General features: G+C 36.8%; 1 protein-coding gene across 1 annotated transcript in view; it reads right to left on the reverse strand.

Annotated features, from left to right (window-relative positions):
• Positions 1-5,849, reverse strand: part of LOC109856356 (nuclear receptor subfamily 2 group E member 1) — a 7,942-nt gene extending 2,093 nt beyond the window's left edge. The window contains exon 1 of the mRNA XM_020431505.1: positions 5,613-5,849. Within this exon, the coding sequence (XP_020287094.1) occupies positions 5,613-5,670 (58 nt within the window). The 5' untranslated portion in view covers positions 5,671-5,849. The remainder of the gene's footprint in view (positions 1-5,612) is intronic.
• Positions 5,850-23,682: the final 17,833 nt, after the last annotated feature.

The following is a 23,682-nucleotide window of genomic DNA, read 5'->3' on the forward strand; positions in this document are numbered from 1 at the left end:
TATATTCTTAATTTCAGAAGAATATCATCTAAAATCTTTAAGAAGATTTTTTAAGTATAAAATCTTCTACTTACGAGAATATCATTTTTTCGGTGTATATACACGTTGTTTCAGATTTTTTCAGAAATATTTAATATTTTTAAAACGCCCAAGACGCGAAAACGACCCGTGTCCGGCGAATGAAGGTGCCGAAAAAAACACGCCGTCCGTTTGAGGGATAAAAAGAGAATAAATTGAGTTTTCCTATATTTTTATTCATATATTCATACAATAAATATTTAAAATAACGTATATTGGCGCGACGTAATCATTTCGATCGACAGGCGAGAGGCAACGACTTTGGCAGAGTTTTTTCGACCAAAGGGAGGAATAAGTTTGACGCGCGCGAGGAGAGGCGTGTCATCATCATCATTCCCTCGTCAATCTATTCGATACAAACCTCACGTCAACTTCTTCGCGAAAAAGAGTCGCCGAGTATAAGTACGACGTATTGTCGACGACAATCGATGGAAAGGGCGCTTTAAATCTTGGTCCGCTGAAAATGCCGATATTTTGGTTAGGAACCCGTTTACGAGCGACAACACGACGTCTGCTGAATGACGTCTCGGAGGTGAATGGATCGATTTGTCAGCAAGTTAGTCTCTCTCTCTCTGTAGTAACGCACACATGCCTCTTCGCGAAGAGAGGGTGGACGCTGGATAAACGCGCGCGCGGGGGCGCGCGCTCGAAATGGGGTACTAACTCCTTGTCGCGCAGGCACCGCCTACGCCATTGAGCTCGACGAGATCGTGAATGGACCCTGAATAGACGACCGGATGTGGCTGTGCCGCATTCGGGGACCCTAAATGAGCAGCCAGAAACACGACACTTCGGCTCGCTATCGAGCCCCCGATCTCTCCCTCAATCACTCCCTCGCTTTTTCTTTATCTCTGTCTCACTGTGTGTGTAGTATTATGATCGCAATGGCGACCGGAACAACCAACGCCCGCGAGAGAACAACGTAAGCTCGTAGTTTAATTTAACAAATTAATGAATCTTAGGGTCACATCGAATCTTTCGCGCGTCGCGCGAAATAGCACAACGGCAACCTGTTGATTGACACGCGCGCGCGTTTGATCGCGGTTGGCAAAACCAATGACGATGTTTTCAGACTGTCGTTAAATTAATTAGACACACAGTGTGTCACATATTTTGTTCTTGCTCGATTCAGCCCCATCGAACTTTTCAAAAACTTTTTTTTTTTCCGGTTGTAGTTGGGCAAGTGTGAACCATTTGCAGGATGTTTTGCAATAAATAAATCTGTTAATTTTATTTTCCAAACGTTTCGGCTTTGTTTTTAACCTTCCTCAATGGATTTACTGAGTAATGACGAAACTGTCTTGTGACTCACACATTATAAACAGATTAAATTTTACATTTGACACTCAAACTATTTTAACTTATAATTCAACCATAAAATGTTCGTCATTTGATCAATCAGGAGGGAATGTTCTATAAAGAAATCCACTGAAGAAGGTTAACCTTTTCGCTCCGGGACTGGTCCATATATGGACCAGCAAGAAAAGCGAACGTAATAGATGTTTATAAGGTCAATTTAATGCACTAAATTTAGGAAAAAAATTGAAAAAAAATCCTGGTTACTTCTTTGACCTTCAAAATTAACTTTGAAGGGGGGGGGGTAGCAGGTTATTATTAACTTTTTCAGCTAAAATGCGAGGTCAATTTTAAAGGAAAAATCCCCGGAGCGAAAAGGTTAAAAATAAAGCCGAATCATGTGACTCGATTAAGTTTTTAATTCAAGAACAACATTATTATGTGCGTTAATCAAGTGACAAATTTCATCTACTTGTCTGTAAGTTGTAATTTTATAAATTTTGCGAATCTAACAATTGATTTATTTTTGTATATATATATATTGATAAAGGCCTAATCCAAGGCCGAAAACGTTTTATATATTACGTGCTTGAATAAAGTAATGCTGCTATCACACACACATTATCATCAGTGTTTTTTGTGCTTCAAAGGGCCATGATATAATTTTCCTGTTCTTATGATAATTTTTTTGAAGCGTTTCTATACTCCTCTTCTATTAAAGCCGAAACGTTTGGAAAATAAAATTAGCAGATTTATTTATTGCAAAACAAACCCTGCAAATGGTTTCACACTTGCCCAACTACAACCGGAAAATTTTAAAAAATATCGTTAAGAACCTTTTCAAAAACTGTCTATAAGAGCAACTTGCTCGACTATCGAAGTCTCAACCAGCGCGTTGCGCGTTTCCATCATTTTCTGTGAACATCGATTGCAAGTAATAGCGAAAAATCGCGAAGTTTTTCTATAACACACGTAAGGGTTAAAAGGTGCTCTCTCCCTTCTCGATGGCGCATGTGACCGCGAGGAAACGCCTCGGTGTTCCTGACGGTAAATCATTAACGAGGAGAGGTAATGTGCGCAAAGTGCCCGCGCACATGTTTCAAGCAAAACGCAGACAGGGTATTCGCGACCGAATAACAGGGGCTTGTGCGTCCTTTTCGCCGGGGGCGGCCAGGAATGTTTCACCTTCCTGCCCCCTTCAAAAGAGGAAGGGAAACTCGCGGGTGCTCTTGCGTCGGAATCACGCAACGCGCACGTTTCTACACTGAAACTTGCGCATGAAACTTGCATTCGGTTGGCTCGCGAGTCATTCGCGATTGAATTTTTTATTCGTCGAGAAGCTCCGCCGAGCTCAGCGCTTTCCGTCGGGCGCCGGTCATCTTCCTTCCGTCACGCGTCGTGTTAAATATTTATTTTTATAGTAAACGCCTCTCTTCCTCCGCGAGCACAGGAAGAAGGGAGTGGTTGACGAGGGAGGGAAAGGAAGGACCCTTTAAGTTGCTGTAAAGTCTCGTGAATATTTGATGAGATGCACGAATGCGCGCAAGCTCACGTTTTCGATCGAGCATTTGCGCGAAAAATACTGTCATTATCCCGGGCCGGAGGTGTGGCATGCGGAAAGAGGGGAAAAATCGTATGCGCATTTACCTTCTACGCGCACGACGACGATCGGTGTCTCGCTATAAAACGCGAGAGAGTACGTTTCCCATCGCGCGCGCGCGCGCGCGCAATTATTTTATTCAAACCGCGACTTTATCGACGAAAATCATCCGAATTGCGCGTGCCACGTCAAGATTAAATAAAGTTCGACGAAAACTGTTTTGACACAAAATATTGTAAATGTGAAATTCGAAGGCAAAAAAAGGGGGGGCGCGAACACGGCCGGATGTGATTCACCCTGACGAATTTTTTTTTGTTTTTTTTTTTTTTTATTTCGTCCGGTGCGTTTCTCTCTTTCTCTTCTAAAAGTACGCTACTGACCGCGCGCGTGTTCGTGACCACGAAATTAAGGGAAAAGTTTGTCGCGCGCATCCCCGCGGCGGCCGGTGCGCGCGTTCGCATGCAAAGGGTGAAAAAGGGAAAGAAGAACGAGAGACAGAAAAAGAGAGAGAGAGAGAGAGAGAGAGAAGGAATAAACGTGGCGAGGACCGACGACGAAATGTGCGGCGTAAAATGTGTCCTTCGCTCGAAGTCTCGCGTGCAAAATTACGAACTTCTCGATGTAATTGCGAGGGGGATGATATATTTCTAGTCCAGTTCACGATACACATATTCTGTGACTCGCCTTATGTCCGGCGACAAAACATTCGGCGACGCCACAAAGTTTCCGTTGGCAAAAAAATATTCATTTTGCTATCAAACTTTTTTTTTGGCTGCGTCGTATTTCCATGAATTTTCTTCTTTTTTTTTACACAGAATTGTGAAAACACGAGAATTTTAGTTTCTAAATAGTTTTTGTTGTTTTTTAAACTTACGTAGAAATATTAATTGTTGCATGTAAATAATAATAGAAAAGCTTTAGCATCTTTCAAACAGGTTTTCGAGAGATCACGTGCTAGTTCGCATAATTAGCTGGGAGACACTGATTGAGCACCAAATGACGCTGAATTCAACCACCCGCGCGCAACAACCTGTTAGTCGACTACCACCGATGATTCGTTCTCGCCGCATTCGTTTCGAACCATCTGTCGTTACTTTCTCATGGATGAGCTGCGTTTGGGGATGAATCGTTTTTTAAATGCACGGTAGAGGTTACTCTTACATTTAAAAGCCACATGTTTGTTATTTCACACGAGATAAAATTAAGCACATCGTATCAGACACCAAATAAAAATTGATTATGACAATTAACGATTCGAGAGACAAGTGAGAGATTATCTCTGCACAGCGAGCGCGGATTTGCAGATAACGTATTCTCTTTTCTTCCGCTCTTCTCCGATACGTCTCTGAATTAAAAGATAATTTTTCTCGGGAGCTTTCCCAGGGTATTTACCAAAGCACATTTGAAGATATTTTTCGCAACAATACGTTAATATTAACAGCTCGAATACTATTGACTCGCAGTTCGCATTGTTACGTTGTCAGATCGTAAAGTATTCTAAGCAAATGAACACGTTATATGTAACATTTACTATTTTGTCAAGGATTTTGGAAAGTGAAACCAGACAGGCTATTGATTTCGAAAGTGAGATAAAATATAAATAGGTAAAATTATTTCTGTGTCAGACGATTTTCTCTTTTCGTTATGTAAATTAAGTCTAATGCACGAAAAAAAAGCAAGGCCGGAATTTACAGAACGTAAAGAAAAGAATTTGATAAAAAAAAAAAAACAAGACTAATAAATTAGGTGTTATGTTTAATATATAGTAAAAAAAGTTTTATAAAATCTGCAAACCTATTTCATTGCTCTACGCGTGTTGACATTACAATATTGCCGCACTAAATAAATATATATATGGCGCCATTCCGTGACCCTTTTTTGCAAATGGCTTTGGAGTTAATACATGTCATAAATAGTACACTAAACAAAGGATTCTTTTTTCTTTTATATATGTATATATATATATATACACACACGCGTTTACTTTATTTTGGCGGGTGCATAAACTCACAAAGAAAAAAAAAAGATTTGTAATTTCAGGATTATAACACGTTCGAAGAAAAGGACTAAAATTCTTTCGACATAACTCATAAAAGAAGAGCCAACCTATTTCCGGCTAATTTTATATATTTGAATACAAAATAATTGTTTTAACTTATACATGCACTATATCTATATTTCAGAAATTGTATAAAACAAAAATATTTAATAATATTTAAAATTAACATAAATGAATAATAAATTTTTATAATAAAATCATAAAATCTCACATCTTTTCTTGTATATTTTTCAAAAATTAAAATAATTTATTAATACAAAAATTATGTATTATATTCTTTAATTACAATTTAACTTGATCAAAAATATTATTCAAATAAAATATTTATTATCAATATATTTAAACTTATTTAAAAAAGTACACTTAAAAAACTATTATCAAGAGAAGACAATATGATTAATTAAATGTGATAAAGTATTTCTCATTAAAAAAATTACACACATAAGTCAAGTCTGGTTTTGTTTATCAATCATGCAAATAATAACTAAAAGACTAAAATGTCAAAAATGACGTCTATAAATTAAATAAATAAATAATATATATATATATATATATATAAGTGTAATAAAATATATTTACTTGAAGAAGCTGGCATTTTTGGTGGTTGCACCGGCATCTGCTGCAACTGATTCTGCATGTTTTGCAATTAAAAAATTGTTCGAACAGTTGAACAGTTACTATCTGAACAAGAAAAACACAGCACTAATTGCGAGGAGAAAAATTTAGGCGGTAAATTCACTGCTTATAAAAGAGTTTTTGTTTTCAAAACCAAATGCCGCTTCAAAAGGACGGCAATTCTTTACGTTTACGGCATCACTTCGTGATCGTCGAGCTCCACTACGACAAGAACTAAACTGCCAAGGTGAAAATGAACTGTCAGTCATAGACTTTTTGATGCTAACACCCTCGAAGGTTCCGATGCTGCTGCCGGGAAAAACGCACCCTATTGGCCAATGCTTCCCTACTCCTATGGTAAAGGGCGGATCTGGCGGAGAGAAGCGGTTCGTTCTCGTCGTATCCTGGAGTTGACGTCACCGTTCGCGACAAGGGATGCTATCCCCGCCACTGCGTGTACCACTTCTCGAGTCAGTATCCGAAATGAAAGCAAGAAAAAAGACGTAGTCTTCGCATCCCTTATAACGTTGTGTAAATACGATAATCTTTTGCATATACGCATGAATATTTTTTTTCTTTAAGAAGAGAAAAGTGATGATATCAGAAAAGTTTTCACTCTTTTAGACATTTTTCTTTTTTATTTTTCTTTTTTATTTTGTTATATTTAATTAAAGGACAATAATATATATTTGTTCGTGTAAAAAGAATGATTTTCTTATAACGTGATAATTATACGTATCATTTTGGTTAAAAGTTGTTGCAAAACAAATCTTACCTGAAATTCCCATCGATATCGGACATCGCGCGCAAATGCTCTGTAATTTCGCGCGACGCCGAAAAAAATGTGGATCCTCCGTATATTTGTAAAAAAAAGACCGGAATTAACTCCCTCGCTTTCGCGGGGGCCGTTGAAACTCGTTGATGCGTGCGCTAGAAGAGGTTCAGGTAGAGAGAGAGAGCGGACTAGACTTTTGTTAAAAGTTTCGTCATTGAATTGCAGCCGAGAGATATATGTAGAGGAGGTTAAACGAGACGAAGCGCGTGCATATAGCGCGCGGTGGTTGGCATAATAGCGACGCGGGCAGATGCGCCGCGCCTGACTCCCTGACTCCATCTTGAATTATCTCGTGCCCCATCCTCTCTCGGGAGATCTCTCGCTCCCCGTCCCTTTCCCATTCTGACGTACGTGTACATACAAACGAGCTTGCGTGTATGTTTGCGCGCGCGTTAAATCGGGGGGGGCGCGAGTTGCTGCTCCTGCACTCGACGAATTACGCCAGGAATTCGTCATAACCGATGTAATAATCGCGAAGATTGGATCTCTCGATGGTGTATCGCGCTCCCCTCCTCGCAACCCCCTAGTCCTCTCCTTGATGTTATCTTCGCCAGATTACACCAGGTGTATGTTTTTGTCGCAGGCGAAACATACAAACACACTCCAAGTGCCACGACACTAATCCTAATTAATTACGTTTTTTTCATCTTTTATCATTGATATAAAAATCTTTCATGTGTATTTGTCTATGAGTAACGAAAAAAATCTTCCAAATAGAGACGCGTTTTTGAGTTGAGTTGTGTGTTTGTTTTTTTTTTTTTTCTTTTTGTGAGGCACATTCGGTTTTTACCTTTTCGAAGCAAACCGTCGAATGCTCGTCCGACCGTACGTCGGTTTGGCTTTGGCGCAATATGTTGGGATAAAAGAAAAAATGTACGTGCAACTATCTCGGGAATACACGAAAACTAACAATGGGACCGTGGCAACAGAAATCTCCTCGCTCACATTCACGGTAGGAAAAACTTTCACGGATTCTCTCACATAAGAGAGATTCGAGTCGCTTTGTCAAGAAGGCAAAATAATATTCTTAAACGACGCGACTGACGACGCGACCGGAATAAAAAAAAAAAAAAAAAAAAATACAATTGTTGTTCCAATTCAATAAGAATTCAGTGTCGCAATATAACAACTCATGTTGGTTCAGAGTTACATTTTGTTTGCGAGTCGTTCTCGACTACGATGACGAGATTTTATTAGCAGCGTGACACGGAAGAGTCAAAAGTAAAAAGCTTCAAAGTTTTTTTTCAAATCCGACACTATCTCTAGATAGCGAGATGGGTGCAAGGTTTTAAGACGGATGTACCAACTTAGGCTTACTAATTCTGTAACGAAAAATGTTCAGATTTGTACAGAAGCCACGGCTACCGAATAAAGGTGAGCGAAAAAGTACGTTCTCGCTGCTTCACAAAAGCAAGATTAAGGTATAAAAGCTATTGGCAGGAACGGAAAAGGTTCGCGGGGAGTTCGATGCATATAGTAATGAAGGACGGCGTTAAATCTCATATAATCAGGTCACCAACATCAACAGGTCTCTGACGGATCGGTTCAATTTCTTTTTATAAAACGAGGAAACAGGCAAAGGCGAATTCCAAAAACAACTGAAAGGGAGAACAAGCGTATATAAGATGACTAACGAAAAGGACAGGTTCGTAAATCCAAAGTTGCACAGGAGCGACAGATTAAGAAAGCTTCTTTGATGTCTCGCCGCTATCTCCGTTACGATCTAAGCCTAAGCTGTACCGGGGTCAGATCTATAATTTCCCTGTCGACAATCTTTCGCTGTCTTGTTTGTCATCGAATAAAAAAAAATTTATATAACAATCATATATAATTTTATATATAAAATAAAATACATGTATATAACATCGAAATGTAAATAACAATATGCGTATGATAATATTAATTTAATAACAATTAATATATATTATTTTCTAACAATCAATATTAAATTGAGGATCTCCTCGGGGTCATGTAGTTTATTAAACTTTAATAAATGAATAAATAAGTCTTAAAGAGCCGTTCGCAGGATGTTGTGTCGGAAAATATGTCTTATATGTGTGTGTACACATATATAAGTAAATTCACGTTTTTCACGTGTGTTTTTCGAATTGAAATTTCAATTCTTCAATTCATATAGGATGCTAGTTTTGCATCTCATATATGATAGACCCCGAATACCCCACTCTAATTGATTTAAAATATTATTTAATGTATTATTTTCTATATATATATTTTCTATATATATATTTTTATTCTATATATATATATTATTTTATTCTATATATATATTTTTTTTTTCTATATATATATTTTTCTATTTTTACATGCACACATGTAAGAACTACGTATATTTTTCGATATTGATTATTTAAACAAATTCGATTGACATCTTAACTCTTCGTTCTTAACGTTAGAAAAGACGCGGATTCTAAATAATAAGAAATTCTGTGATTTTTGTCACGACTTTTTTTCCGACTTATTTAAAATAATCCTTGGAACAGGTTATTGTACTTGCGGAAAAAGAAAGAAAGCCAGTCGCTATTTTAGTCGCCACAAAAACGCTGCTTTAGTAGAGGATAAGCCCGTTTCAGACTGACTTCTCTTTGTGGTTTAGGTTCTACGCAGATTTCATTAAAAAAAAAAAAAAAAAAACAATTTCTCTTGTATTAAGTAGGAAAAAACTGTTTTTTTTTATTAAGTAAAATTTCTCTTTTTTCAAGAAGAAAACTCGACTTTATTTTTATTTCTATTTACAACTGTTTAGATTAAGTTGGTTTTCTAAAATTTTATCTCTGTGTTTGGACAGAATTATTGTAATCTTTTTTTATTGCAATTATATACTTACTTCAAACATGGTTCAATAACTAAGAACAGACGTACAATCGCAAACGATGAAATTTGATTTCTTAGATTTTAACTAAAAATATTACAATTTTCATTTTTTTACTTATGTAACTATTACGACAATATACAGATAGATACCTGTAGTCTAATAAGCGTAAACTTGCGCGGAAAGAGAGATTAGATGCGATTAAGATTCGCGTGACCGAGCAAATCGTCAGTTGTCGGTAGCGTGATTAGAATAATAACGGAGCGACCTACCTGTTGCTGTGAAGCACTATCTAAATACCACCGCGTGCATCAGCAACATCGGGATGGCAATGTGTTATGGGAAATAACGAGCATATGGTCGGGTCAATATCGCGTAAACGCGAACATCGGCAATGCCCTACGCGTTTTACCTGATCGTTGGGGGAGTAAAAGCGGTCGCCCTTTCTGACGATGAAACATACGAAAATCCGCCATATGCATGAAACCCGCCGCTCATGAGAATACTCGAATAATCTTCGGTTAATTTGACATGGGAAGCTCTCGTTGTGGAAAACGCGTTGTGCCGATAATGCGCCAGCCGGCAGATCAAAAGAATCTCTCATCGTGTGAAGTGCAAAGATCATCTAAAAAAGAGATATCTATTATAGCTTATCTCGTAGTATTTTATTAAATACATTTTAAGAGAGTCTGATATAAATATATTCTATAATTTTATATCTTATCTACGATTTTTTCAAAAAGTCACTGTGTTCATAACACATTGCTTTCTTTATCTTATTCTTAAGATATTACCCTCACGTCCGTGCGGGCGCGGGGAAGCGGAGATAGTTCTATCTCACTCCAATTGAGGAAATGACGTCGCTCTTTCTCATAAAATCTAATCACAAAATCGCTCGTTTTCTGTGTTATCTTAATTATTACTGAAAAACTGTACGGTACAGGCGTCTGATTTTTCACACATATTTTCTTTATAGTTTAAAGAAGCTGTAGTAATATTTTTAGCCAAATCTGAAAATTCGAACTCTAGATATTTAGATAAATGCACGTGATTTCCTCATTCTCCCTATCACTTCCAAATGTTAAATCGTGCGAAATTCGTTTTCGATTTTCTCAAAAACTGTACGGTAAAAAAATCTGAAAAAAATTCAGGGGTTCATAGATCGAGTTTTTAAACATTGTGTAAAAGTTTAAAGTAAAACTGAAAATTAGAAAACAATCGAGGGTAATACCTTAAGAAGTTATGATATAATCAGAACAAAAATTTCCTTCTTTAATCAGACGTTAGCAGATTTTAATCCATATAGAATTGCAACGACTCGCGTCGCAATACCGAGACCGGTCGACTTTTAACCCTTTCCGGCCGCTCGACGACCGTGAATTTCGCCATCATGGATGACAACGCGAACGGAAAAAACGTGAGACGCGAAAGACGTTCGTTAGTCGGCCGGAAGTTCAGTGTTATGAAAATCAGACGTCGTCGGTCGGTTTCTTATACCCGGGGGGACGCGTGTAACGAACTTTCGAATTTTCGTGTTCTCAAAAGTGGGCGGTACGGAGCTCGGCGACAAGTAGTTGCACCGGCCAGCAGATCAGAAATCAGAGACGGCGCACCTTGAGAAAAAGAACTAAGGAGCTTCTTGAGGAGCTACCTTGCGAGACGCGCATCCATCCTGGGCGGGAACATCCGGCCTCCGGTTACGTATTCAGCTCATGCGCGAACTACATAAGACCGCGATGTCGTTATATCACAAGAAGAAGAAAGAGATGAAAAAAAAAAAAACGATCGGTGGGAATCGGTCTTAAAGACAACTTGACAATGAGAACTTTATGATGCAACGTACTTTTGATAGAGAATGTTTATTCTTCCCGTTGCTCGATCCCTTAAAAGGATCAAGATATCCGAACTTAAAGCGAGTCTAAAAAAACCCGAGAAATATATACAAATATTTTAAATACGTACAAATATTTAAAAAAAGTTATTTTTAAAACGCATTTTTATATTATAAAAGTTTATCAAGGGACTCCTTATCAATTCAAAAATATACTAATTCTAAAGACAACTACTTTTTACTGGAAGGGTGTTTTGCTTATAAAAGTTACTTAAGTTTAGAAAATAAAACTACTGAAAAAATATTAATTTTTTATTCGAAGATCGAAAGAGATGAAATAAATTAGACGGATAAGAATTAAGTTATGTACTTGATCTGGTTTTTTTTTTTTTTGCGCAATGGCCGACCATTTCGACCACTCCTACCTTTCTCGGACGCCTAAGAAAGATGTCTCTCTTCTCGTGCGGATCATGTGGGCCCCGGGCAGCGTATAAGAAGCAACCCCCGTCGATTCCCGCACTGACTGTAAAGCGCAGCTCTGAATGGCCGCCCTGAAAAAGCGCAGCGGCCCCGACCAAGTGACGTAACTCGATCTCGCTGTCAGTACTAACAGTGTGCTGACAGTCGATGTGAACATTCTTTTGTGTGGAACACATTCGCGCTCGCTCGTCTCACTCACTTTTACATTCTCCTTCTGTCTCTTCTTTTTTTTTTTCGATTTTTCAAATCGAATTGATAAATGCAATAAGTATATGTATAATACATTTTAAATTAAAAATTATCAATAAATAAATAAATAAATAAATAATTTCGCAATTGTTTGCTTTGCTAAGTTCCGCGAGAGAATTTATTACGGAAAATTCATTTGCAAAAATAAATTGTTTTGCTCATTTGATATATATGCGAACTTCTTTCTTCTATCATTCTTCTTTCTTTCTGAGAACTGTAGTGTGTCTCATCTTCTCTCCTAACAGACCTCGTCATCCCTTTCACACAAGATGCGCGCTTTTTTTTTTTTCGCCCGTCTCTTTACCCTGTTAACGAGTGCCCTGTCGTTCCCGCTCCCATTTCGCCTCTCTTCGGCTTCTCGAATTTCCAGCGGCGGCGTTTCAACACGCCCGCCTCCCTCTTTTCCATACGCGTCTTCGCCCGGGCAATTCGCCTTTTGACGAAGTGCTTCTTTAGTTTGAAAACGCGCGTCATTCAATACCCCCGCCCGCTCCAAACAAAGCGTTTCCGGAAGCGCCGTGAGACTTAACTATCTAGCCCGCGCGTACGCGCAGGTAGTTGATGCTGGCTGATTTACCCACTTCGCCGCTGTGAACCTGCGCAATATCGGCGAACAAAAGTGCTCGGAAAGGTGCGCGTTTCTTTTTGTAAAAGCAAAGCTTATAATTCTGATTAGGCAAAACTGTTTTTAGCACACACAAATATTACATCGATTAGCCAATTCTTTAAACTCTTGTACAAAATACGCGGATAAAACATTCTTTTCCACTTTATCAAATTAAAAAAGTCAAAAGTATTATATTTTTTTATCAAATTTATCAGCAAATGTTCGATACAGTAACTTATGAACAAAACAAGCATTTTTACAACAGGTTTTTTTATACAGTCTTTTGCACTAGTCGCGAAGCTAGACCGCCGTATAGACAGACAGCCGTGAAATGTGCCAAATAACGATTATTAAAGTGAAACATATAAAAATTCCGTTTTGTAACAATGTTGTATATGACTTTTAATGCGAAATAAAAAAGACGGCCATTCTAGTGGCTATTTATTTTAAAACGTCTCTTAGCGGGAAGCCACTATAATGGCAATTCGTTTTCTAAAAGATTACCCCTAGCGAAAGAAGTCATTGTAAAACTAAAAGAGTTAAATAAACTTGCATTATTTTTTTTTTTTTAGTGAACTAATACTACATGTAATTTACGTAGCATTTTTGAAATGCGATCGTAAAAATTTTACTTTTTATTAGAATAACAAAACATTCAAGAGTCGATGACAATACGCGCGTCAATTTTTTCAGGAGTCAAAAAAACTCAAAAGGTATATATTTGATACAACTGTGTCAATATTAAAGTTACAAAAATTATATATTAACCGGACGTTACTTCGAGAAAGAGCGTAGCTAAAGCAACTACGTAATTGTTTTGTCTACGTAAGGCAAAAAAACACATAAAAGTGCAACAATGACTTGGTGTCTACAAGTGCACTTGGGTGTAAAACTCATAAAAACCTGCTCCATAAACCTTGAACACGTCGTAAAAGGCAGTAAAATGTTTTTTTGATTTATGGAACTAATTTAAGGAGAGAAATCCCTTTTGTTTACCACATTTTTTTACACCTCCTCATACTTTTTCAATCTTGTAGATAGTTTAAAAATTTTGTCTAGCAAAAAATATCTGAAAAGAAAGAAAGATAGATAAAGAGAGAGAGAGAGAGAGAGAAATTTTTCAACTTTTTTTCTCTTTTTATGAATCCATTAATCAATATTTCAATCTCAAAAATAGCGAGAGATAAAAGAAAACGAAAAATCTATAAGAGAGTGGAGATGTGATTCATGCAAAGTGTATAATGTGCGATATTCGCGCGTCAAGAAGAGAAAGAAGAAAACAAGAAAGAGAGAAAAATTTCAGGGAAAAATGTAGAAAAGGGAGAAAAGACGCATGTGTTTCTTGTATAAGAGTGTTCACACGGGAACTATCGCGCGTTGTCGGTTAATCTAATCATTCAAACGTAAGGTACATCACGTATATAGGGTGGTTTTTTTCATCGACCGAGTTTTCGCGATCGATTCAATTTGGATTTTGTTTTCCACATATATATATATATTTTTTTTTCTGTACAAACTAAAATTTGTAAATCAACAGTATTGTTTTATAAAAAATTTTATTTTAAAAAATTAAATAAAATATATAACTATTATATAAATTATTATACGAAAAAAAATACAAAGTTCTAACAGGACTTTTATAATAGTTATATTAAAAAATCACAAAAAATTAATATAAAAGCTGCAAGTTACTTTTCTCTCTTCCTCGAGAGATAAAGTTTTTATTAATGACATAGTATTTGATTTGTTTAATATAAAATTTAGTATCTGTTGTGTGTATGTTTTGGATTTTTTTATATTTACGAGAAATACCTGAAATACGTTCTTTATACGTGTTCCTTACCCCGCGACGCCACCATCGGTGCCGCGATGCCTGATCTCTATTCGTTCCCGCGGCACACGACATTTCGCAGCTGTGTCAATGCGACCCCCGTTGAGAATTCCATTATCGCGACCACGATTTATGCCCGTCCCGGCTCGAGAGCGCTGTAGATGGAAGCGAGACGTCGTCACCCCGTCTCCCTTTGTGCCTCGACGCGATGGCGCGCGAAATGTATGTCGCAGATGGGGGTGGTTTTCATAAGCAACGCTATTTTCGCGTCGCGCGACCTTGCTTGAACGGTGTCTGATTTATCGTAATCGAAAAGATGACGAGATGGAGAACCGCGCAACCTATTCTCAATGTGATCTCCCCGCCACGGGTTATTTAGAACCAGGCTTATATAGTTAAGAAGATATATACACGCTACAGATATAAAATCTATTGTAGAGATTTAAGATTAAATTAAAGTAAGTTTCTTTTTTTCTTAAAAATCAAACTAGATTTTATAAGAAAAATCGTTTTATTTTACCTTCTTTTAAATTATATTTTATGTTGTAAATTTAATATATTATAGTGTGCAACAATATTTTATGAAATGTTTATAGAGTAAAAAGCTAATATAATAGCCATCATCAGTAGCCAGATTATTAATCTTATCATGCAATAAAAAATTTTTAATTTTGTTACTAAAATTATTTAAAGTGAAGAAATGAAGACTTTATTAAAAATAAAGTCGAAACGTTTCGAAACATTAATGTTGTATTATTTAATGCACATTATCCTGCATAGGCTCTACATAGCCAAGAAATTAACGGATACTTTAAAATTATTTACTTTGTTTCCTTTTTTTTTTTAATTAAAATTTAAAACTCTAAAGTGTTAATTTTTCTTTTACTCGTCTCTTTAAATAAGTTACATATGATACGTACTCGACGTAAGAAATAAAGGGGAAAGCAGAGGGGGGATGACACCAGGTGCCAGGTGTTAATGGAACTATTAAGGGTCAAAGAGAGGGGAAAATGCGCTATGAAGATCGGACTACTACGCCTTCCACAAGATCCGCCTACGAATGGCTCCGCATGCGCGATACCGCCTTGTAGCAAACTTTGTATTATATATCTACAATAGTGATGTTCACTTAACTGTACACGATATACGCCACCTGTTTTATAGCAAAACGCAGGTTGACTTCTACACGTGTAAAGTTTCTGCTGATGTACCACAGAGAACAACGCATACAAGTTGTTTTTTACTCGTCGCTGTGTGTTTTATAAATTACACGTAACTAATAGATATGTTTTAAAAATAGTTTTTGAAAAAAAAAGATACGTAACACACAATTCTAAATATTATTGTAACGGAGAAGTGAGAGAATCGCGCTCCCGTGAGGAAGCGGAAACGGAAGATGGAAGCGTTTCGCTTGGAAATTAATCGGAGAGAGTAGCCGACGCGAATTCCGACAATAAGCTCAGACCAGGCACTCGCGCGATATAAATATTTGTCTCGTCGAAAAACACGGAGGGTGCCAGAGAGCAAGTGCGAACCGCCGTGAGGGAGAAAAAGTACGTCGCGAGAAAGACGACCCGAAAAATAATAATAATACGTGCGTGCACGCGTGTGCGAACGTGTGTGCGTGAATGCACACGTTAAGGAGTTGCATTACTCCTGTCGAGAAAAGCCCTCTCCGCACATCACTTGAAAGACAAAAAAAAATCTTAGCCGACGTAGACCCGCATGTTCTTCAGATTAGAGTTTTTGTGAGAAAGTTCTTCTCGTCGCGCGAGCTTTTTCCCTACCTTTCGCTCTCTTCTATTTTAATGGTTTATTTTTAACATGACGTGTTTAACGTTTTTTTTTTTTTTTTTGTAAAAATAGTTATATAAAAAGTGTATAAGTCTAATAAGCAAAATAAAATCTTTAGGACAATTAGCGAGGAACGATGATTGATTCGTTCTTCTTGTACGTGCGAGCAAATAACATCGGACATTAAGAACATCGTTTCCTTTGGGATCTTTTTTGGGAACGGAGAACGATCCTCCCCCTCTTTTGCCCCAAGGATAGCACATCTATATTCACGACAGCGCATAATGGTGCCTTCTCGGGATGGCAAGGACAAATCACTTAACGCGAATCCGCTTACGCTCGACACTCAAATGGCGCCGCTGCTCGATAACTCGCGATGTGACAAATTACTCTTCCATTATACGAACTCGCCGATGACGCGCGCAGAATCGCGGATAAAATATGAAAAGAGCTCTCGCCCTCTTGTCGGAACTTAATTAGCGAGATATGAATGTAGGGGCGCGCGCAACGCAGCAACGGATGCTCTTATCTTGTTGATTTAATTGCCGTGTAAGATAAGTATGATAAACCGAGTGTGACACGTATAACATTAATGTGCGCAGATCAAGAAAATATTGAATTTCAAAATCGATATTTAATTATCACTTTGCTCGAGGAAAATTTACGATCCTCGAGAACTCTCTCGGAATTTATTGTGACGTAAATCACAATGGTTTTTGTCGATTAATTCAGTGACAGAATGTAGACTTGATTACAGTTCGGACTTTATCGATGGGAAGAAAAGAACGAAGGCGAGAACCGTTCTTTGCGTACGACGTTGTACTTGAATTTTTCAAGGAAACCGGTACATCTTAACGCGACAAGTTGTAACGCTAATTTGTTGAAAAGATATATAGCACATTTATTAATTTGACAAAAAATGTGTCATATGTAAAACACATTTCAAGGTAATCAATTTTAAATTTAAATACAGTCGTGTAAAGTTTTTTTTGTTTTTTTAAAAAACAGTTGAGATGGACCTTCCAGCCTTGGACTAGGGATCGTAGTAGTAGATAAATAATTGAATAAATTAAAAACATATCATATGTAAAACACATTTCAAGGTAATCAATTTTAAATTTAAATACAGTCGTGTATAAAGTTTTTGTTTTTTTAAAAAACAGTTGAGATGGACCTTGGACTAGGAATCGTAGTAGTAGATAAATAATTGAATAAATTAAAAACAATTAAGACTTAAGGCTTGTTGAAATTGTCAACAAGAAATATAGAAGGCCTTACGAGCCATTTGCAGGATGTTTGTGCGGAAACTGTGCGTGTATATATATATATATATATACACGCACAGTTTCCGCACAAACATCCTGCGAATGGCTCGTAAGGCCTTCTATATTTCTTGTTGACAATTTCAACGAGCCTTAAGTCTTAATTGTTTTTAATTTATTCAATTATTTATCTACTACTACGATCCCTAGTCCAAGACTAAAAGGTCCATCTCAACTGTTTTTTAAAATTCTATATTTATAGTTATATTTCTTGTTGAATAAATTAAAGTTTGTTTTTTTTTATTTTCTCATTACATAATAAATTTTTAAAAATTCTCACAAGTACACAGAGCAACATATAACTTGAAGAAAACATTCATTCTGCGTATCGTAAAAGTATAAAACTATAATACAGCACACACACACACACACACAGTGTGTTTCAAATAGATCTTTCGATAATATGCAAGCCAGCGACTTGTTCGACGTTCGCCATTGTCAGCGTCCTGAAGAATTCTCGTCATCGAATTTGCTCGTCTTTATGCCACTCCGGCAGCCGTTGGAGATCGGCTCGAATGCTAAAGTATGTACACGCGCGGTCGTTAGGTCGAAGATCGTCCGAATCGAGATGCGACATTTTCAGTTCGTTTTGTAAGGATGCGTACTAAATAAAGAATCTACCTAGGAGAAGAAGGCGGGAGAGAAGAAGCAAGAGAGAGCTTTTGAATGGACGCAGCATTCAATGTTTTATCGAGGATCTGCGTTGGCTTGAATGCCTCCGTCGACTGGCATTGTGCTCGAATCGCGTTGCGAGAGAGGCATTAGATCCGTTCCTTCGTTTGAGGGATAAGGGCGTGGGAGGAACGACGAGAGTCGCGCGCGACGGGAACGAAGGATATATCGGGCTTCCTTTTTCTCCCTCTTTATCTCGAGCGCAGCATCCTTCCCTACGTCGTGATGACAGGGATGAGCGCGGACACACAGGTGGGTACGTCCTCTTCATACTTCCCCTTCACGCACCACTAATTTTCCGCTCGTTATTCCTCAGTTATTTCGATCGAGTAGTATGAGACGATCATTCGGAGCGTTTTTTCCGAAAAACTTCTTCCGCGTTCTTTTTTTTAGCTCCACAATTGTATTTAGGGTAAAAAACCCAATTACACTGTCACCTGAATAATAAACTCTGGCGTTGCGCGAATTGTTTTTACTATTTGTTTATCAAAAACATGTGTTTTTCTTCTCTCATCTGGTATTATTCAATGTCTCTAAGAAACAAAATAATACCGCCTCTCAAAATCTCTATTTTTATTTATAAATTTAATCATTAAAAAACAACGATGCGAGAGCTATTACTGTCACCCTTCTAAAATGAAAGAAATGAGACAAGAATGTCGAGTGCTGAATTTTTTGTTATGTTAATTGCACTTAAAATTCTATGTTAGATTGTTTTCATGCATAACTATTTAGGATTTATTTAATATTTTAAACAAAATAGCTTAGGGTGACGGTAATTGGACAGGTGACAGTAATTGGGTCTTTTATCCTAGTTCCACAATCTTTGTCGCTTGTTGTTTGATGAATAACATCTATTTGTGGTAAATTTACAAAACTTCGACGTTTGTAAATACTTTGATTCTAATTTTAACATAAGCATTTTATTTATAATTATTATATTTCAACAAGAAATATATAAGGCTGTACGAGCTATTCGCAGGATGTTTGTGCGGAAACCTGTGCGTGTATATATATATACATATATACACATGTAACGAATTCTACTTGTAAATTTTTACAAGTGAGTGTTTTTTTGTGAATTGAAATATTATATTATAATATTATTATAATATTATTATATTATTATATTTCACATTGTTTTCTTTTTCCGTACACGGAAAAAAAAATGATGTTGAATCAACAGTATCAGTTTAATTGAAATATATCCTGTTGATGCAACATCAATATTATTGCACTATACACAGCAGATAGTTGCTTTAAGAATCTAGACATTAAATTAATCGCATATGCAATTGAATAAACTATTTATTTTTGTGGCAGCCCGTGACGTCAACTTTAATTGAAGCAACTCCATTTTTTTTTCTGTGTAAGAATCGCTCAAGATTTTCTAATCGAGCGTTGTTAACTTCTGAAATTCTTCTATCTTCTGAGATTTTTCCACATTGATCCCCTAAATTCTTCACCCTAAGAATCACGCGAGCGTCCTGTATGTGTCTCTTCGACGATGAACAAAATCTAAGGGTTCTTCTGTCGTAAGAGTAAATTTACACAACTCGCCTGTGCGAAAGTTTCGAGCGAAAGTGTATCGAAGTCACGTGTTATCCCCACGAGGAGCGAGGATGCGTGTCGCGCGATGCTTCCACTTTTGAACTGATTCCGTTCCGGGGTTGCACCCTCTTGAGCACGCACTCTTAAATAACGGGTCCGTCGCGCTCACATCCAATCGCATCCTGACATTTCTGACGGTCAACACGATGGCATAAAAGGGATTAGTGTTTCAATTATTTGCACAATAAGAAACGTGCGTGTCCAAGCGGCGCGCGTCGATATATCGAGTGGCGGAGTCGCGTGACCATGTTTATTCACCGTCGAAACCCTCCAACGATTGGTCCTTTCAAAGCTATATGTATATATATATATATACATATATGCAACTTCTTTCTTCTAATCCAACACGCCGCGACCGATAATCCGACCGTGCAGCGGTAAAACTTTAACCTAACTTACCGACTCTCACCTGATCCAGGTGAGAGTTACCTGGTTCTTGCATTTGTGCAAGTTAATAAAGAATAATTTTACAAAACTTAGTTGTCTCGCGAATATATACTTTGCGTATATAATTTTATTTGACGCGTGCATAAAATTATTAAATGAATCGATCCGAGATTTTTTGTATATCAGACTCGATATACGGCAAACTTATCATTATTTGAGTTTTGACAATCTGGGCTGTAATAATAATTGTTGATATATTATCTTAAATTATTATTAACCATCGTTCATATTCGACGTCGCGTTATCGTGGCTATAGACGGTCTGAAAAAAAATTGCCTCTGAAGCCAAGGTCGGTCACTGATCCCTTATAACGAAAACATTTATTTTGCCTGGCGCCAAGATAACGAAGAACCAGTCAGTGTTGTCGTGAGGCAACCATCAATCCCCTCGCTAGGATTTTTTTTTTTTTTTCTTTCTTTGCGATCGCTGTAGATGGATTTAACGGAATCAAGATCTGGGGGGCTTAGAAACGACTATCTACAAGAAAGTCGCGTCTTGATATGGTCATTCGTTTTCTAACTCCACAATACGTAGCTTATTCGTTGTCATTAAAACGGCATTAGGTCACAAAATGATCAAAAGAAGATGAAAATTTTCCGTGTTTTTTTTTTCTTGGATAATTCACGGTATACTAGCTATCAAAACGGAAGCGTTATTGATCTTTGTTGTAGCATAAAAATACCGATTAAAAATCCATCGGGGTCGTTATATATAGTCAAAGATCGCAACAGCTTCGAGTCCGTTGTAATTCGACGTCTGTATATCTCGAGGCCGTGAGAAATAATCGAGGCTCTTGCAATAACGGACATTACGCTACGATAAATGTATGTAAATGATCGCTGAAAACCCTTTTTTAAGGCCGATATAACATATCGATCCCCTTATTTTCACCAACTGATCGCTTCATATCCGTGACGCGCGCGTTATCTCGATTTATCTTCCGGACGGAGCTACGCAAATCCACTCCTTGTAATATCAAATAACTAGAGTTTATTCGAATTTTTTCATAATTTTCACAAAAAGTGGCTCACATGTACGCGCATATAGTTTGCGTGTTATATATTACACAAAGAGTTGTTTCAATGCTCAAAAAATAATTTACTTAAATTCGACCGAATATAATATCGGAGACAATTTACAAACAAATACGCAAAAAATACAGGATTGAATTAAAAAATCTAACTTAAACAATAAAAACAAAACTTTTTAGACAAATTGAGGAATAAAAAGTAATCAAGACGTTGTGTTTATGGCAATGAGTTTATTACAAAGTTGTTGTTGAGAAATAGCGATGGCTGCACAGCACTACACATAATTATAACATAATTTTTTTGTTTTTAAAGTTTAAACATTATTTTTAGGAGCATGCCTTACACACGAAAGCTTTTTAAAGATATATTCGTCCGTAGAGTATCGAAAATGCTTGAAAAAGTTTACATATATATTTTAGGGGAAGTATATATATATATATATATATATATATATAGTAGAATAATCTCTCTCGCGCGCGAGACGTCACTTCTTAGTTTATAAACGTGAGCAATACGCAAAACATCCGTGTTCACACAATGTTCACATGTAATTGAGCGCCACTTACTTTCATTTACGGATTTCGAGTGGTTTCAAGTTAAAAAATTGTTGATTTTTTTTTTCGCAACCACTCGTTTCACGATAATTTTCTGGAACGCTACGTACGTGCTTCTCGCGAGTCTTGCGGCGCGTAACTCGCGATTAGGGATTACGAGTATGCTCTAGTTCGATATTGCATATAGCGAGAGGAACTATCTCGTAGGACTGAGGTAATGAGAGAGAACAAGTTAGTTGTAAAGTGCTAAATCAAATAATTAACAATATGAAAGGAGACAAGATTTTTCTTGCTATTTGTTTTTTTTTTTTTTTTTTTTTTTTTACGGTGTGGTCAGCCTTATCATCTACGGAACTTAGAAACGAGCTAGGGAGACGAGCTAGGAGACGAGCAAAAGCACGCTGCCGCGGCAAGTTGGTCCGTTCGTCGCAACTGCGGGGCCCGTACGCTATAAACTTGATCTCGTCGACTAATTCTTAAAAAACGAGGGCCCTGGCAGTTGCAACTCTTTCGTGTACCTCATCATCGCAGAAGCGTGACCGCTGTGAAAGCGCGCGAAAGGGATTTTCAGTCGTTCGAAGATTTTGAAAATTCATGAATAGAACATTCAGACACGCGCGATTTGTCAATTACAAATGTTTCGCGCACATTTTCTTTAAGTCAAGTTAATTTTAAATCTCGTGCATATTAAATGATGTATCGCATCCGAAAGTTTTGTAAAAATATTATATTATTAAATTCAGAAATTAGATCGAAAACAAATGAAAAGGATTTAAAACTTAGTTTTTTTGTGCCAATAAATTTGCGTGCAATAAAAAATACTCATTCATTTTTTTTTGCTACGATATCTGTGTTTGATTTTTACATGTGTTATTATTGTTTTGATAAAAAGAAGTCTAAACGTTCTAATATTAACGCTTTGTCATAATAATTTGTTACATCCCTTTCGCGGCGATTAAATTAATCTCTGATATAGGTCTCTCTTGCCTGATAGTACAATATTTTACTAATATACAAGGAAAGGGAGATTTACTTTGCTTTACACATGAGATCGCATCGTATTGATTGATCTTTGATGTTTCGATTAGACTACAAGACTGATATGTTTGATAAAGAGAGAGAGAGAGAGAGAGAGAGAGAGAGAAAGAAAGAGAGAAAGAGAGAGAGAGAAAAAAAAACAAAATTGTCGGTTTAAGGAAAGAACGTCGTAGATTATTTTTATGTTGTAATACGAGTCCTTTTGCGAAACGAGCGTGATAAAATATTTTGTTGAGTCTGAAATGCTGCGGGTCTGAATTCATTTCGAGATTTTCTTGCCGGAGATCAAAGATCACAGAGATCAGAGATCACATGGATTTGTTGCGGTACATCCTTGACAAATATACGAATACGAGCTTGGTTCTCTTATTTAGGATATTCAATTACAAATACACACGCACATCGATACGCATATGTGAGAATTGTTATCAATATAAGTTTCGCATCAAGAGTAAACGTTTTTGTATAACTTTTTATATTTTGTAGAATTACATAGGGTTTAAAGGCTCTCGCGGTAGGTTAGGTTTCATGTTTTTCTCGAAAGTAATAATTCAACAAAATACATTTGAATTATTATACACCGAAAAAATTATATTCTCGTAAGTAGAAGATTTTATACTTAAAAAATCTTCTTAAAGATTTTAGATGATATTCTTCTGAAATTAAGAATATATTCTTTATTTAAGAATTATATTCTTAATTTAAGAATATAGTCTTTTTCGATAGTGAGATATATATGTTTTTCTCTATAGAGGCTTTTTATATTCTAATCAGTATATATTTTTATCAATATTACTTATTTAGAGAATTTTCCTCTTAAAATAAGAAACTCTTCTTGGCGCCTATTTTAGTATAAAATATACTTAAAGTAAGTGGGATATCTTCAAAACAAGAATACAATT

Source organism: Pseudomyrmex gracilis, unplaced genomic scaffold (genome assembly GCF_002006095.1).
Source record: "Pseudomyrmex gracilis isolate BER0280 unplaced genomic scaffold, ASM200609v1 scaffold_115, whole genome shotgun sequence".
NCBI classification, from domain to species: domain Eukaryota; kingdom Metazoa; phylum Arthropoda; class Insecta; order Hymenoptera; family Formicidae; genus Pseudomyrmex; species Pseudomyrmex gracilis.